Source organism: Mya arenaria, chromosome 10 (genome assembly GCF_026914265.1).
Source record: "Mya arenaria isolate MELC-2E11 chromosome 10, ASM2691426v1".
Lineage (NCBI taxonomy): Eukaryota > Metazoa > Mollusca > Bivalvia > Myida > Myidae > Mya > Mya arenaria.
The window spans coordinates 71,764,768-71,783,601 of NC_069131.1; the positions used below are offsets into that span (position 1 = coordinate 71,764,768).

General features: G+C 35.3%; 2 protein-coding genes across 2 annotated transcripts; both read right to left on the reverse strand.

The window, feature by feature from the left end:
- Window positions 1–539: 539 nt before the first annotated feature.
- LOC128205285 (receptor-type tyrosine-protein phosphatase S-like) lies at window positions 540–14,695 on the reverse strand. Its single transcript, XM_052906813.1, has 19 exons — window positions 14,591–14,695; window positions 14,061–14,125; window positions 13,745–13,906; window positions 11,718–11,857; window positions 11,233–11,320; window positions 11,006–11,070; window positions 10,716–10,752; window positions 10,324–10,430; window positions 9,965–10,090; window positions 9,023–9,171; window positions 6,199–6,334; window positions 5,735–5,863; window positions 5,154–5,256; window positions 4,854–4,930; window positions 3,786–3,920; window positions 3,338–3,475; window positions 2,917–3,065; window positions 2,590–2,725; window positions 540–2,351 (listed from the first exon to the last, which is right to left on the reverse strand). Exons 3-19 carry the CDS (start codon window positions 13,782–13,784, stop codon window positions 2,259–2,261), a joined length of 1,848 nt encoding a protein of 615 aa, XP_052762773.1. The 5' UTR covers window positions 13,785–13,906; window positions 14,061–14,125; window positions 14,591–14,695; the 3' UTR covers window positions 540–2,258.
- LOC128205001 (multiple epidermal growth factor-like domains protein 10) lies at window positions 14,634–17,991 on the reverse strand. The gene is made up of 5 exons (XM_052906397.1): window positions 17,831–17,991; window positions 17,595–17,665; window positions 17,245–17,315; window positions 14,958–16,327; window positions 14,634–14,672 (listed from the first exon to the last, which is right to left on the reverse strand). Exons 3-5 carry the CDS (start codon window positions 17,297–17,299, stop codon window positions 14,634–14,636), a joined length of 1,464 nt encoding a protein of 487 aa, XP_052762357.1. The 5' UTR covers window positions 17,300–17,315; window positions 17,595–17,665; window positions 17,831–17,991.
- Between the last annotated feature and the right edge of the window lie 843 nt (window positions 17,992–18,834).

Here is an 18,834-nt window from a genome sequence, read left to right on the forward strand (position 1 = left end):
AAGACACTCGTCTTTCAAGCGCAATTTACAACAAAGGTTTAAAGGGCTTGATGTTCCATCTTTATTTGTCTTTGGAGAACGCCGCTGGTCGGTTTATCATGCACGCATAAGAAATAACTGCAGTGATCTCAATTCAGACTTGTTTAATAATCACCTAAGAGACTCTCCGTTATGTGGTCACTGTAATACCGAAGAAAATGCCGAACATTACTTCTTCAACTGCTCACTATTTATAGTCGAAAGGCAGAGACGTTTTCCTAACACTAGACAATTTCATCCTCTGAGCACTAACAAACTACTTTTCGGATCTTCTAACCCCTCTAATGATGATAATATTGTAATATTTACGGAAGTGCACCACTATATAAAGTACAGTAGTCGCTTCTTAGACACTCCACAGTAAGCACAAGGAGCACTTCACCTATCTCTCCCATCTTTCACTTTTTCTCTCTTGATATCTCTAGCTCTCACTCTTCAATCTTATTTCTTACACTTAGCAAAACTTCTACTTTATCTATTATCATTTATTGCATTAAACGATTTATCAATTAGAAATCTTTTTTATCGTAGTTATTTAACACATTTTTCTAATTCCTATGTATATGAACAATACATAAATGCATGAAATATTACATTTGGTTTCATAGTTTATGTGACAACGTTATCATTTTCATATGCCATTTTGGGAAAGGACCGTAACTGATGTTGGAAAAACTCGTGGCCCAATCCCTTTGCATGTCCTTTTTATATGAACGCAAGCTTTGTTACATTGCACTGTTTCTGTTTCGTTGTTGTTATCATCATCATATAATGTGTAAATGTATTGTCATGCAATAAAATATGTTTAAACTAATTATATCAAAGACAAAGCTTCGTCTAGAGTTAACATCATGAAACGTATACGCTATCAACTTTATAGGCGCCTCTGGAGGGTATTTGTCAATCCTTCGTAAGGACAATCTTGGAGTATGCGGATGTCATCTTAAATAAATTGTACACAGTAGAAAAAAGATGATCTTAACACATTTCAAAACAAACGTATTGTTACTGGGTTATTTGCATTGTTTCTATGCGACAGCTTCACATTGAATCTGGTTAATATACTGTTTTACAAATTTAAATTCATGGTTGTGTATGAAACCATTAGCGTATATAAAACCTTTCTCCTCTTTTGTTTTAGTTCCCAACACTGAATATACGAGGTTAGTTTGAATTATATTTTCAGTCAAATGTGGATCTTCAAGAAGTTTGCGTTACTCGCACGAACGGTCAACTACCAGTTTTAATACGCTTATTATGATGGTCAGTTTCCATATGGCATTCGGTAAACTGTCAGAAGAAAACTAGGTGATCCTTAAGCAAATTATACTCAACACAATAAATAAAGATCAAAATAGTTAAACACCTCTTGAATAACATTCAGGGTTCCTTTAAACGTTCACATATACCCTAAGGAAAGCAATCTCGTTACATTATAGTTTTCTCGACAGTTCTGTTAGTAATCATTCCACTAGGCTTTCTTTAGAATATGACATTCGGTAAACTGTCAAATGAAAACCATCGTCCAAAATTCCGGAGGGTTTGCCAGCAGTAGTAATCGTATCTTGCAGCCTTTTTGGATGCCGTAATAATGCTGTCTGTTTTATCAGTGTTGTGACTTGGTGATCCTTTAGTCAGTTATTCTCAACACAATAAATAAAGATCAAGTTAGTTAGACAACTGTTTTAATAACATTCAGAATTCATTACAACTTTCACACATACCTAAAGAAAAACTCTGACACTCTTATAATAGTTTGCTTGACACTTCTGTTAGTTATCTTCCCAATATGCTCTTTTTAGACCACAGGTCCTCTTAAAAATATGTCAACAGTTTAATAGGTTTCCCTTAATTATGTTTTGAGTGTTCTTATGATTGTTACTCAAACAAAACACACAACGTAGAAAGTTGTACATTGCTTAAGCATATGAACATGAACGTATAATATATCTACAGCAAAATGTCAAATACATCACTGAATGTATAACAAATGATCACAGTCTAAGTGGCGTAAAAGTGTTGTAAAAGCTTGTCTTTATCTTGGAATCCGAAAAAGCATAAGCATTAAGACAAGCTCATACAAAAATGCATTTTACATAAACATGAGCGAGTCCATATAAGTAAGAAGACGAAAAAACAAATGCAAATACGTATTTTCTTGTATGAAAATAGCGTTTATAAACTGGTTTTGTTATCGATGTATTTATAAGCCATGATCTCTACACGTTCGAACAAGCGAAGTTAGAATACACATCCTTGTCAAAGGCTCGCAAGTATTCGAGGACGCTCTCATGGCAGAAGATGAATTGGTCCTGAAAACAGACAAATACATGTTGTTCTACGGTTTTCATTAAAGAATACAACAAATGATATGTAAAAGTATAAAATCATATATAATTATGCACATTTTAATACACAAATGTTAATGATTGTTTTGTTTAAACTAAGAGCAAGGCGCACCATTGAAAATAAAGAATATCGATTTTAACAACGCGTGAAAGCGAGGGCGTCTCACATAAATTCTTATAACGAAAGACCCGAAAGTATTACCAAATTTAGAATAGCCAGTCGTCGCATGGCCTTGACTTTCCTGACAGCATTAAGAACACTAACTTCGTGTTCTATGGCCATTTTCTGCAGCAGGAGTGCCACCACACAGAACAGACCCGTTCTATCTGCCCCATCACTGTTATCAACAATTATTACATACATTTAAAAAAATCAATTTAGTTAAAAAAATGTTTGAATGATAAATATGGAGCTCATTTGAAAAAATACACTTGTATGTCATTTTAGCCCGATTGTGAAGATAAGCTGATATATACATCGTAGAGTTCAAGTTTTGTGTACAAGTAAAACAAGACTATAAAGCCTTACAAACAATGAAGAAGTATCGGTCCATCTTTGTTTCCTTTTTCCTCCACGTCATTTAGAAAGGTAAGGAAATGTTCAACAGAACGAGGGACATTCTTCACTTCATCCCACTCAGTGAACTGCATATGCGACAGAGTTTTCTCAGAAGGGCGCTAAAAATAAAGGCAGTTTCTATGAAAACAGTTATTGTTAAGTTCAATCCTCATTATTTCAGGCATATATTGCGTTTCTTAATACGCGCTCAACTGTATTTTGAACAAAAGAAAAGCGGCTTATTTGTTGTCTAACGGAACACATTTCAAATAACATTTGATTGTCGTATTTTTTGTCGCAAGCAAAAATGTTTTCCATCATTTGATGGACATTAATACCGAATGATGAAGCGATAACAATGATAATGTTACTTCTTTGTTACTCATATTACCCCTGTAGCACTCTTATGTCGTATCGTAAGGTTTCTCATTGCATAATGTGGTTTTCTCGTTTCACGTGAGGAGCTGACTTCAAATGACCCCTTCTGTAGCGCCTGCATGTTTTCCGCCGGGTAGTAAATTCCAACATTCTGTTAGAAAGGGTCATATACTATTATTTACTTTTAAAAGGAATTTAACATTTTGGATTAGCTTCAACGTTGATTTGATGAACGCCACTATTTTTATAATTATATTATATATGTACTGAGTTGTGTGTGGAGTTTTTTGCTGTTGTTACATGCTTCTTTTTTGTGATTATTTTTATTTTGTATTCTATGTCCTTGGCGTTGACCCTGTGCCATTAAACGAGGTCTATGTTTAAACGTTCGACTACTCTACTTGTTCCTATATTTTCGTAATTAAATCTTCCAGTAAGGAAATAATGTGTGTATTATTTACCCTTTGTTTGTCCATGTCTGGTTCAAAGCTGACGATACATGAACAGTTTTCTTGGACAACCAATGTCAGAAAGTCAGTAACGGTCTCTGGCAACGGGGTCTGTGCAACCAGAAATCGGCGTTTTTCTTTGAAACTCTGAAGGAGGGAAAACATTAACATCACTTTCCTTACTTTGCATGTAAGACAAGCATATCATAATACTTTAAAAGTGAAAACCCCAATAACTACATTGAAAAAAAATAAGACAAAAATTGAGTTATAATTATAATTAATATTCTGGATCTCGTCGGTCTTATTTGAATCACTTTTACTGTCGTGTAAACAATATTTGTTATTTTCTATGATTGTCATGGCTGCTTAAAACCATCAGAAAACTGTTCAACTGCTAATATTTTAAAAATATAAATATCAAGCAAAGAAATTGATTTGAATTGCAATTATATATGAACACTTCACTTGTATGTCTCAGTATGTAGAGCGTTTGATTTTAAAATATTGGTAGAGCGTGTTCCGGGTTCGATCCCCAAGCTAAACGCATCTTTTTCTGACATATATTTGATTCGAAGCCACACGAGTGTCACATTTTGTTTTTCTGGCAACCTGCTACGTTCACTCTGAATAAAATTGTACACAACCACTGGAATATAGGAAAAACAAGTTGTTTGATAGGTAACCTAAATATTCTTGGATACCCGGGTCAAGGTCACTGCACATCATCTCTATGAGGACAACATTCGTACCAAATTATATGGTAATCCATCAATGCATAATTAAGTTATAGCGCGGACATGAGCATGTGTACTTTGACCTTTAAATGTCTCGTGTGACCTTGACCTTTGATGTATGGACCCGGGTTAAGGTCACTGCATATCGTTTCAATAAGGACAACATTTGTACCAAATAATATGGTAATCCATCAATGCATAAGTAAGTTATACCCCGGACGCGAAATATTACGGACAGACAGACAGACAGACAGATGGACATACGGACAGACTGACAGACGGACGAAGTGCATTCGTATAATTCCCTCCCACACTCCGTGGGGATTAACAAATCTTCACCCACATGTATGTACACAGCATTGATGTAATCAGAAGATCCTGTTGCCAACCCTAAGTGGAGTCTTGGTCGGTTTTCATCACCTTAAATCAAAAGTATGTATGCGCTTTATTGTAGGCCACTGAATGTACTTTGTCTTGTGTTATTATATTACGTGCAATAGTGTTTGTCTAGATTTACGTTAAAGATAATAGTCACGATATTCGGACGCAGTTTTCAATGCATATATTTGTTATTTATGCTGCTATCATGTAAATAATCTAGGTAAATACTATTGATAACTAAAAGGAAGAAGGAAATATTCACCCGGTATATCTGCATTAGCCCGGTTTTTAGCCAAGTGCTGTTTGTTTCTTACGACTGCGTTTGCTTCCTGTTTCGATCGCTGTTCAACGGTGTGCTGAAGTTGCTGTAAAGTATTTGAACTCGTCATTGTTTAGCAAACATGAGTTTAAAGACATGGTAAACATGATACTATCTGGATTCATAAACGGTAGTTAAAATGTGAAATGTTATATCGTCTAACATGTAAAAAGCCATTGTAGGATGGTATAATTACAAACGTTGATTAAATACGACACTAGCGGTTTTAGAGGGGGTGGGGCGCACCAAATCGTCCAAATTTTCATTTTATTTCAATATGGGAGAAGATAAGTAATAAAACATGCTCAAAATGCACCATATTTGACTACAAATTGTTACAATGGTCTTGAGGAAGTAACACCAATCACACATCCAAATAGTTTACGACATATATTGTCGGTTCTTAGAGAGGTACACATGTCAAAAGGTTGCGCCCCTAAGTAACGCCCCCTCTAACGTCAATCCCTGGCCCGTCCCTGTACGATGACCTATAAGGATTAAGCTTCTATTTTATATCTATTTACCTGAAATTGCCTGTTTAGGTCAGTTGTTTTTGTTGTCTTCATGTACTGTTGAAAGTGTTCGGCCTTGATCGGTGTACAATTGAAAGTCAGGGAATACACAACGGCCTTTTGGAGATATTGATACTGCTCCTACAAACAATTGGTAATAAAAAAACTAAAACATAAATATATGAATGTGATAATGTAACCCCTGACATGGCGTAAAAACTAAATGATCAAAACAATAATGTAACTTCCTTTCTATGAATTCCTTCCTGTTGTAGATGCAGGAAAACATTCACAGCAGGACACTATTTTATTTTATAAAAATATATGACAATGACAGGACAGAAAATGAAAATGAATTAAACACACCATATGAAATATAATCGCTGTCAGCTTTAAAACGCCAAGAAGAATACTAGCTATCATTTATATGTGAATATGTGCTTGAACATAGTTACGGCGAAACAAATGTATTATACACAAGTCTGTATCATGTTCGGCCTGTTCTGTCGCATGTTGACCACACATCCAGGGATATCAACCGCTTGTTCAGCTTCACCCTCCCTCGTCAGGATGTCCAGAGCAATGTATGTGCCAGTTCGTCCTACACCAGCACTGCAAGGAACTATATTAGATAAAATGGATATATCTCTCTTTATCCTAAACTAAAACGGTTATTTCTTTAAAAAAGGTCTGACACTTAAATTAGCCAGTAAACGATACATTTTGAAGATATGATTAAAATGAATAACATTGTAATTGGAGAAAAGTGTAAAGTACATCCTGTTCTATTGATAGAATGCAGGATGCACTAAATTTATTGTAAATATGGTGTTTTAGTTAAAATTAATAATTTTGCATCAATGCTACGCGCCACTTTGAAAGCACGAACTTATGTGTCACAAATCTATATTTATCATAATAGCGTGTGTTAAATATTTGATAAAATCTAAGCTTCAAAGTTTAATTTCCGTAAAGACCTCCAAATAAGCAATCATCTGTTAAAATACAGTAATTGAAAAATGGCAAAAAAGCAACGAAGACATAACATTAATGCGGACAATTAACGAATTTACTGAAAAAGGTAGACACAACAGCATCACAAAACTATACCTGCAAATGACCACCGTAGGTCCTTTATACGTTGTAGGGGTATTCAGTACTCTTTGTCTGAACTCACAAAACTATACATGCAGTGGACCACAGTAGGTCCTTTATATGTTGTAGGAGTAATCAGTACTCTTTGTCTGAACTCACAATACTATACCTGCAGTGGACCACAGTAGGTCCTTTATATGTTGTAGGAGTATTCAGTACTCTTTGTCTGAACTCACAATACTATACCTGCAGTGGACCACAGTAGGTCCTTTATACGTTGTAGGAGTAATCAGTACTCTTTGTCTGAACTCACAATACTATACATGCAGGGGACCACAGTAGGTCCTTTATACGTTGTAGGGGTATTCAGTACTCTTTGCCTGAACTCACAATACTATACATGCAGGGGACCACAGTAGGTCCTTTATACGTTGTAGGAGTAATCAGTACTCTTTGTCTGAACTCACAATATTATACCTGCAGTGGACCACAGTAGGTCCTTTATATGTTGTAGGAGTAATCAGTACTCTTTGTCTGAACTCACAATACTATACATGCAGTGGACCACAGTAGGTCCTTTATACGTTGTAGGGGTATTCAGTACTCTTTGCCTGAACTCACAATACTATACATGCAGTGGACCACAGTAGGTCCTTTATATGTTGTAGGAGTATTCAGTACTCTTTGTCTGAACTCACAATACTATACATGCAGTGGACCACAGTAGGTCCTTTATATGTTGTAGGGGTATTCAGTACTCTTTGCCTGAACTCACAATACTATACCTGCAGTGGACTACAGTAGGTCCTTTATATGTTGTAGGAGTATTCAGTACTCTTTGTTTGAACTCACAAAACTATACCTGCAGTGGACCACAGTAGGTCCTTTATACGTTGTAGGGGTATTCAGTACTCTTTGTCTGAACTCACAAAACTATACATGCAGTGGACCACAGTAGGTCCTTTATACGTTGTAGGAGTATTCAGTACTCTTTGTCTGAACTCACAACACTATACCTGCAGTGGACCACAGTAGGTCCTTTATACGTTGTAGGGGTATTCAGTACTCTTTGTCTGAACTCACAACACTATACCTGCAGTGGACCACAGTAGGTCCTTTATATGTGGTAGGGGTATTCAGTACTCTTTGTCTGAACTCACAAAACTATACATGCAGTGGACCACAGTAGGTCCTTTTTACGTTGTAGGGGTATTCAGTACTCTTTGGTCCTTTATATGTTGTAGGAGTATTCAGTACTCTTTGTCTGAACTCATAGAACTATACATGCAGTGGACCACAGTAGGTCCTTTATATGTTGTAGGAGTATTCAGTACTCTTTGTCTGAACTCACAAAACTATACATGCAGTGGACCACAGTAGGTCCTTTATATGTTGTAGGGGTATTCAGTACTCTTTGTCTGAACTCACAAAACTATACATGCAGTGGACCACAGTAGGTCCTTTATATGTTGTAGGAGTATTCAGTACTCTTTGTCTGAACTCACAAAACTATACATGCAGTGGACCACAGTAGGTCCTTTATATGTTGTTGGGGTATTCAGTACTCACTGTCTGAACTCACAACACTATACCTGCAGTGGACCACAGTAGGTCCTTTATATTTGGTAGGGGTATTCAGTACTCGTTGTCTGAACTCACAAAACTATACCTGCAGTGGACCACAGTAGGTCCTTTATATGTTGTAGGGGTATTCAGTACTCTTTGTCTGAACTCACAAAACTATACATGCAGTGGACCACAGTAGGTCCTTTATATGTTGTAGGAGTATTCAGTACTCTTTGTCTGAACTCACAAAACTATACCTGCAGTGGACCACAGTAGGTCCTTTATATGTTGTAGGAGTATTCAGTACTCTTTGTCTGAACTCACAACACTATACCTGCAGTGGAGCACATTAGGTCCTTTATACGTTGTAGGAGTATACAGTACTCTTTGTCTGAACTCACAAAACTATACCTGCAGTGGACCACAGTAGGTCCTTTATATGTTGTAGGGGTATTCAGTACTCTTTGTCTGAACTCACAAAACTATACCTGCAGTGGACCACAGTAGGTCCTTTATATGTTGTAGGGGTATTCAGTACTCTTTGTCTGAACTCACAAAACTATACCTGCAGTGGACCACAGTAGGTCCTTTATATGTGGTAGGGGTATCCAGTACTCGTCTGAACTCACAAAGCTATACCTGCAGTGGACCACAGTAGGTCCTTTATATGTTGTAGGAGTATTCAGTACTCTTTGTCTGAACTCAATGATTGCAGTGACATCGTCAGGAATGCCTTTGTCCGGCCAACAAGTGAAGTGCAGATGGTACAGGGTTCTTTCTTCAGAGGACTTTGAGAATGCAAACATATTTGTTGTTTTTAGCAAGATAACACTTATACGGGTAATATGAACGATACAAGTGTGTAACAACCTCATGAAAACATGATTAATAATATTTTCTATGATTGACTTAAATATCGTCTTTGAATTTCCAGTGTTCGCATTGTGTACGTGCAGTATGCAGCAACGGTATTATACAATTTCACATTACTGAATTGTACATTTAAAAATTTCTTTAGCCGTTCCTATTGCGTTTAAGAGTAAAAGGAGCATTAGTTGCGAACATCATTACAAGGAAATCAAATGCATTTGTGAAAATATGAATTATACTTCCGTAAACTTTGTTACACTGACTGTTTAAGTGGTTTCATGTCAAACATTATTCCGATTTATTATGTGCTTTTCGATGCTAAATAGAGATGTATCAGTGAAATTTCAATGCTTTGAAATTTTAGGACTGTGACACAATTTCAACGACGTCATTTCCGAAATAACGTTCCTATCGCATATAATTTGGCGCACTTTCTTTACAAAACCTACAATACACTGTCATTTTATTTTTATTTTTTGGCATGCAATTAAAAATAAATTTCAGTATTAGTTCGCAATACATTTCACCTCGCGAGCATCAACAGTGAATATAGCTTTTGTTCACCAGGTGAAGTATAATACGATCTTACACTGAAACAAACAATTGGCCTCTACATGTATGACGAAAAACAGCTAAATTTAACAATTTACATATCATCTGAGAAAAGAAGAGGTATGTCAAGTAGAAAAAATGAAAAATGCATAGGCATACCCTTGTTACTGTAAGGGCTCTCCTTGTAAACTCCGCATACATGTCCTCCGAATGACACGTGATTTTGAACTCTCCATACATCTTGCTAGTACCAACGTTTGGCCAATACTGTTCGCACTTAGGCGTCTGAAGACAATTTACACATGTAACTTGAATATAGTTTAATCAATCAGTCATAGTTGTATGATTTTCAATGATGTAATGGTTGGGGTATGTTAATGTATTTAATTTTACAAACATGAACCAATGCAAGACTTTAATTTGTTGGAATGTTTTCGTATTTAATTTACATCACATTGCATTGAACAATATATGTACTCACATAAAGTATATTTATTATATTTAAGCAACTATGATACCGCATTTTCAACCAAGTTCGTGACCATGACAATCTTCTCGACTTTTTGTTGCCACACCATCCGCCAGAAGAGTTCGAACTCGTCTCCCAGTTGCTGTGACATTGGCCCTAAAGGACATGTATAAAACTGTAAGGTCAAACAGTTTCCACTGTAACCTGCACAATTGGTGACCGCATTTTAAGAACGAGAACGTACGAAGCAAAAATGTTTTGGCTGGCTGCTTGAATTGAATGTAAGTATTCGGTATTATTAAAATTTTTCATGAATAACAAGTTGACATATTTTCTTACCTTAAACTTTTAGTCAAGGCCTACTCTGATTTAACCCTGGGTAATCGCGTGTATATTAATAATTTTAGTTATTTTGTTATTATGAAAGTGTGCTAGTTTTACCTAAGGTGGCGATGTACTCTTTCCTCTTTTTGTAACCCTGAAGAAAAAGAACCAAACAAAGCTATAATATATACACATTTGATACGGGATTTACTCCCACTAGAGATGTTCACAACTGTACCCAAAAGTGCTACTAACGATGATAACGATGATTGTTCAATCTGACGAACTCCAATTCAGACGGAAATGGATAAACGTCCTAAACGACAGACGTAGGCTCATTAGATACATGTTAATACATTTACAAACGTGCCATTTTGTTGTATGTATGTACGTAAGCAAACCCTTACATCAATGAAGCTTGCATTGATGTAGTCGGAATGTCCATCTTGAAACTTAACTCTGCTGTCATCATCTGTTGAAAAGCACAATGTTACTATGAGTTAGTTAAAACACATTCCAAACAGATAAATAACAAAATGAACACACATAACGTACAATTGCATACCCTTAAGTAATAGATTTGTTTTCGTTATAAATGAAGATTGTATGCAGAGGAAATGTATTTTGTACATACATGGATAAATTCCCTTGTATCTGTTCCTTGGCATATTTTCACTTCTTTGGGAGTGAACATACGGCTTAATGAGTCCTTGCGGAAATTTCTAGTAAATACAATTAGAGCATTATATAAGTAAATAAAAGTATCAAAATGTTTCCGAAAAAAAAACCCTACATTCTTACAGTGGGAAATTATTGTTGGTGTGTTTGAAAGTACCTGTAGACAAATTTGCTTCAAGATTAACAATTTCATTCATGATATATAGAAATTATGAATGCTATTAAGATTGGATAAAATAAACATTATTTAGAACATGCTTCGTTTACTAGATTTGCAAAAAAAACATTTTATTTCTTTATTCCGGTTTGTTGGGAACATTTGGTAGTTTATTAAATGGAGATGCTGTGTTTGACAGTCATACTTTGATATAAGTATCTATGATAATTCCTGCCTGCCATTAAAGCATATTAGTGGCATGCATGTAGTGTCAAAACACTTACCTCAAATACAGCTCTTGTATCATCTTCTGTCAATGAATCAATAAATTGCACAAGGACGTCAACAGAAATTTTAGAGTTTTGCAAAGCGACCGAGTTATTGCAATATACATCCGTAGTGTTTTCTTCATCGTGATTGGCATCTGAAATAACCATAAATTCATTTCCGATACAGACAGCTATTGAGCAGATGTCACATCAAGATGTTTGCAACTTATGTTAAGACAAAGGATACATCGGCTGTTAGATGAGGTTTGGGTACCTTTCATAGTTTAATACTTAAAAAAGGAAAAGGGTATTAAGCATATATTTACACCTCAATTTCCATTCCCTAAATGAACTGCCTTCCGGCAATTGCGTTTATCATCCAATGGACGCAACATCTTCGGATATGTTCGGACCGCAATTCGTCGCATATCAATATACATGAAAAAATGTTGATCTTGTTAGTGTTTGTAGTGTATCAGCAGGTCCCGAAAAATATAAATCAACATTTAAGAAAGTGTTAATTTATTAAATTTTAAATGTTTTGTTGCCATAAGTGTTTCAATTTTACGTTTATCAGTGATTTCAAGTGGTCGATCTTTTCCCGCGTTCGGACTTCACACTCTTTGACCAGCCCAATTGCGTTCATACCCAGATAATGACATCAAGCCCGCAATTCATTCCTTAAACAGACATTATGTTACAGATTTCTAGTGGGTTTTTTGTATGACGATGCTATTTGGCTTAGCGACGAAGATGTGCTAGCTGACTATCGTAGACTTCGTTGATGAGATTCGGTTGCTTTTCGGTTGTTGAACACTATAATTATGTTTGTTTGCCGTACAAGCATTTATAAACCAATTTTGCAATGTCTTATATATGTGTATTGCACACCAATGTGTGCTCTCCTTTTTACTAGAAATGGAAAGTAGTGAGACTGAGTTGTATAAAATGAAAAGGAACTTTCAAGTTACATGTTGTGGTGTATGTTTCCTTCATATTCAACAACACGGCGATGACCTTTGCATTATATTCAAAAGTTTAAGTAAGTTTCAAACTAAATACGAAGTACTGTACCAATCGAAATGCTAGTTGTAAAGAATACATAAAAGGCGAAAGAAAAGCCATCTGACATTTGTCTTATACCTAACATCAAAATAAAATGTGCGTCTGAACAAGGTAGACTATGTAACTAAAATTCATGACGCGAATCGATAGTTAAACAAGTAACACCAAAATAACACATTTGATTGACTGAAACATGCTTTCTGAATTGTCCTTGATGTGGAAGGATATTGACAAAAACGAACCAGTTTTTTTATACTTAATTCAAAACAAAGTATGATGTTTAACCATTGGGTATGCTTTTAATTTTCAGCCATCACCGCTTAGCATGTCCACTATTAGAGTAAACATAAGTGCCAAATACACTTGGTCTACCCAGAAGCGGTGATACAGAACTACTGACATAAAGAATCATTACACCTGGGCTCCCAACGATTCCGTAGAATAGATTTGATCGAGTCGCAAGATCACTAAAGCTTAAAATGTAGCCTATTTATTGTTCTTGTCTGATCTAACAAACTGTTTAACGTAACATTATTTTAATGAATTCAATAACTATAAAAAAATCAAGACTTAACATTCATCAAATATGTACTAACATAAATAATGAACATTTGGAAATCCGTTTTATGCTTCAAAAGTTGTCTTATTTAAAAACAACAAATGAGAAACGTATTATCACCCAATTGTTAATCAATATACATTGTAAGTTTAAAATTCAGGTCTTGTCCTTGTTTCAGAACTTAGATATAAACAAAACAATTACCCATTGCTCCCCGTTTTCCGAATTAATAGCTTTTAACGCTTCAAACTATTCTTTGTAACAATTCTGAATGTTCACTTCAAGTCATTTAAATGAGTATACAATATTGTACGATTCTTCATTGTTTTTTTGATTCATCAACAATCGGCGCCAACGGTCTGAAATATACCTGACACTTAAATAAGCTAAAGATCAGACCAAGTATCTCACAACTTACCTATTTCTAAGTCAATCTCGTTTTCAGATGCGGTTACCATATACGCCGATGTGTGTAGCTCTTGAGAAGTGGGTTTGTTTGCTGGCGATCTAGTACCTGCTGGATTTGAATTTGTAGATTCTCTCTTGAGCTGTCCTTCATTATAGTATGTTCGTTCGTTCGCTGATACCAACAAGAAAATGAAGATTTATTGTTTTGTAATAAGGAAGGTTATCTTTTTTAAGATAAGGGAATATGAAACGTATTAAGTTCAGGCTTAAATATATTTTAAAGACTCAATAACAAGATGGACAAGGAAGTGGTAAGGTAGACTTACGTTCTTTGTTCTCTTCATTAGTTGTGTAAGCCTGGAACGTTGTATCACCGTTTCGCTTGTTTTTGCTAGAGGCAGACAGGCGCGTGGATAAATGAAACAAATGTTTCTGGTTAGACATTTCAATTTTCTTAAACAGCATTAGCATATTTTATTGATGCCTGCACGAAATTCATATAATAATCGTTCAGGTTGTTCGCTATTGTTTAGCACATACTCGGTTAGGGGGTATTTTCAAAGTTTAAGAAAACTGCACACAGTTTTGGCGTTTAATTTTACCAAACAACTTAAACTTTGAGTAGTATTTGATGGAAAAAACAATATATTTTCATATATTTATAAATTTCAATAAGTACGTTTCAATTTTACAACGTTTTGTGTTGCTAAAGTATGCACGGATGTATTTATGAGAAGATAGGAGTACCATTAAAGCATGTCTCAAGTGTCAAGTAACATATACGAACTGACCTTATACAATTACGCTGTAATGTAATACAGTTTACACTAAGAAAATGAATACGTATATGTTATACCTTCGTCGAAAGAAGAATAACGCAACGAGAACGCCAATAATGACTACGACGCTACCACTAACTCCTCCAGCAATAGCTGCTCCTTGTGATTTTACAGCTTCTTTTCAACAAATACATTATATGTTTGAACATCGGATTACATCATACGAATAACACATTTTAATTGTTGAGCTTACGTGCAAGTATCAACAACCAGTCGTGTTGAAGTAGTATAGTTGATGCAGTATGTTGTCATTGTATGGACAGGTTGATATAAATCATAAGGCATACTTTTATCATCATGATAGGTATAAATTATGGACATAAACCGATTATGAAATCAGATATATGAATTATTAACAGTTAAACATGTTAAAGTATATTTTACTTTGTTATATATTCGAATAGTAGTTGGAAAGACATTTATCATATTCTTACTTGAGCAGTCATCGCCTTCATAGCCATCGACGCAGCTATATTTGCATATACCATCAGCTGTACATCTCGTGTCGGCTCCACGTTGCTGACAATTTACAGGGCAATTAAACTGACACATATTGCCGAAAAAATCCCCATTACATCCATTCGAACAATGACCATTACCTTGATCACACTTGTTTTCGTAGCATGATGAGTTGCATGATTCGTTACAATAAAGTCCATGAACTGTTGGGTCTTTACATGAATCACAGTCTCCTGAACCTTGCTGGCATGTTCCACAATAAGAACTACAATTGACGTCACACTTGTCTCCCCAGAAGCCTTCTGCACAGCCACTTATACATTTGCCTGTTTCATGATTACACAGTCCATTATTACAGTTACTATTGCAAGTAGTGCAATCTCCACTTTCATTCCGGTAAAATCCTGTGTTACAAATCGAACATATTCCATTGAGCTGGTTACATTTTAAACACTCATTGTCAATATCAGAACAATTCTGAGAACAATACATGCCATAGAATCCATCTTTACATCCACCATAGCATGATCCGTCTTCTTTGCCACAGGACAATGTAAAACAACCGACACTGCATTCATGTTGACAATTATCCCCATATTTGTCTTCAACACATTTGTTGCATTTTGTACCTGTAAAATTATCCGTACAAGCACATGTCCCATCTTTATCACAAACCCCACCGCTACAACCCATAGAGCACATATCGTTGCATTGTTCGCCGTAATAGCCAGTGTTGCATTCAATGCATACTCCGCCGCTCGTACAATTTCCACCCTTGCATAGGTTAGGACAACTAATGGTGCAGTTTTCTCCATATTTTCCAGCTACACATTTCATGCAAAACTCACCAGCAAATCCTGTTTTACAGGAATCACATATATTAAATTCTGTACAATGGCAGTTCTGGTAATGGCAATTCATAGAACAATCTTCACCGTATTTCCCTTGTATGCATGCATCGCATCTAGCTCCTTCAAAGTTGGATATACATGTAATACATGTTCCGTCATTATTACAAGGACCATCACACCCAAGAGGACAACTCTTGCTACAATCATTATTTACATCGTAATATGAATCCTTGCAAGTTAAACACGGATGGCCGTTATCTTGCTCGCAAGTAGTGCAGTTACCAGGACATGGATTTTTGCATCTGTGTCCAAATATTGTTCTTACACAACCTTTTACACAATAATCAGTGTATCCTTTGCCAACACCACATTCAGCTTCTCCTCCTTCACAGCAAGCACAATTTCCACTGCAGTCCACCTCTTTCTCGTTTATTATCACTGTCACTAAATTTGTTTGTAAAAATAGTTATATTATTTAACTTTTTTCTACGTCATTATGATAATTATTTTGTATTATATATAAATGACGAGTATGTATTGCAACATGGTATCAAACTGAACAATATGTGTTTATTGTAATGTTCGATTGTTATCGGATTAAGGCACATAAACGGAAATTCATACCAAGCTTCTCCACTTTAAAATTATATACATGTATTGGAAAATACATCTGGAGCAAATAGGGGTTAGACATTAATAGTCACAAAGTAGCCTTTCTCTGTTAAAGTCCAAGTTTAAGTACGCGTAATTCGAGCAAATGGTTAAACAAATATCAAGCCTTAATGAGTTCACAGAAACAACTACTCAAAGTTATTAAGAAGAATGACGGCGCACCAACCATTGCATTTATGTCATCGATGTATGCTTTTAGTTTCTAAGAAAATACGGTTATTAACAAAACGGTTAACTAATTAGGGCTTAAGTGTCCATTACTAGATAAACATATTCATACAAAATGCGCGTGAATATTAACGGTTTCTTCTTGACGTTCAGTTTGAATCCCGAATGAAACGACGAACAGACAGTAACTCAGATCTTCTGATAAAGGCTCAGCGTTTATTTATTTGTTGTGACAGTTGACGCCTATCTCGTTCCAATATCAAATGTGTTTCGATGCTGTTAATGTGTATTAAATAAAATTGCATCTAATGTTAGACTAGAGAAGATAATTATGTTTTTGAAACTAAAATGTATAGCGCTTGTGATAGGCAAATATTTGTTTTGGATTTCAAAAATATCTATTTCAAAAATCATTTTAAAGATACATAATTAATATGTTGCAAATATTAATATTTAGACGCGCCGTCTGATGAACTGTTTTGACAATACTACATTGCATGTCATAATTGAGAATAACATACCTGCTAAACATGATTGAGCGACGCAAAGAAGAGCGAATATTTGAAATATCATCATGTTTTGGCAGCGTTTTCTGTAACGAGAAAATTACTTGCATTTGTTAACTCCCTTTAATGACTTTTGCTGCATGCGTTATAATCATTAACGACGTATGTTTTTCGATTAATAAGCTATAAATATGCTAACGCAAGATGGCAATTCAAAACAAACGATACTGATTGATAACCATTTAACTTTATCAGACTCAGTTGACTTTGAATACTCTAAAGAGCGATACCACGTGTAGGAAAAATCAGGTAGCTTTTTATGAATAATCATTTAGGTGATAGTAAGGAACAGTTATATTTCTTACCTTTAATAGTTAAGATTATCCACTATTACACCATATTCCAGGTACTGCACAAGTATGTGCGTGTGCAAAGACTGTAAATAGTTTAAGGTTTAAACTATGTTATACACCGATCTATGAATTAAACCTCAATTAAAAACTGAAATGTGTTCATTCAATTATTAACTTACTGGTATAACTTCGTTTAGCTAATAAATTATTATTAGTTTTAATGTAAGTCCAGGTGGAGAGGCACTTACCGCAGACTAAATCATGAACATACACATGCACGACTTTTATATCACATTTATATTCCTCAAACAGGAACAAAATATCGCAACCATTGTAAGTAACAAAATTAAGCCAGCGGTATTTAACCGATTGCAATGATATGAAAAGAACATTGAAACATGACACCGCAATGTGCACATTTGAAAGATGTATGCAAGATTAATAGATGTTCGTATTCACCTTGATTTTAAATAAGTTTGAGAGTATTTCTGATCGATAAATGATACTGATTTAATTCCAATAACTGCTTTAAAGAAAGAAACGAACTAATGCATTGCTTAATATTTATTATTTTGTTGATGTGTCATATATAGTAGCTCATTCTCGCGTATTGATTATTGTTAAACAATTGAATTTTTCTATTTGTATATCTTTATGACGAGAAACAGTAATGGTTTCAGTCGAATAAACTTTATCTGTTCTGTTTCTATTCAGAGTTTATGTTGGCTCTAAATCGAGCGAAACTCGGCAGAGCCTTTTTCACGCTATATGTATTTGTTTATAAAAATAGATTTACTTTTTTCAAAAGCGCACCTACTATGAGCTTAATTGCAATTAAACTATCTTGAAAACACTTGGAGTTCTACATTACTACACGATAATTTTGCATCGAACATGCGTTTTCAAAACTTCAAATGTATGCGTCCGATCTCCTTGGATATAACATGACCCCATATTACTCATGACAGTGAATTATGTTAAGTTCAAAAGTGTGTAACTTAAGGTGATATAAGGGCTTTAGTGTGTGTAGTTAGATAACGTGTTATGCAACTAAATACTGCATTCTCAATCAGGTTCGTGGCCATGACAATCTTCTCGACCTTCTGTTGCCACACCATCCACCAGAAGAGTTCGAATTCATCTCCCACTTGCTGTGACATTGGTCCTTAAAGATAGCATGTCAAATTGTTAGTTCGAACAGTTTACACTATCATATACACAATTTGAACCCTGATTTCATAAAAAAAAACAT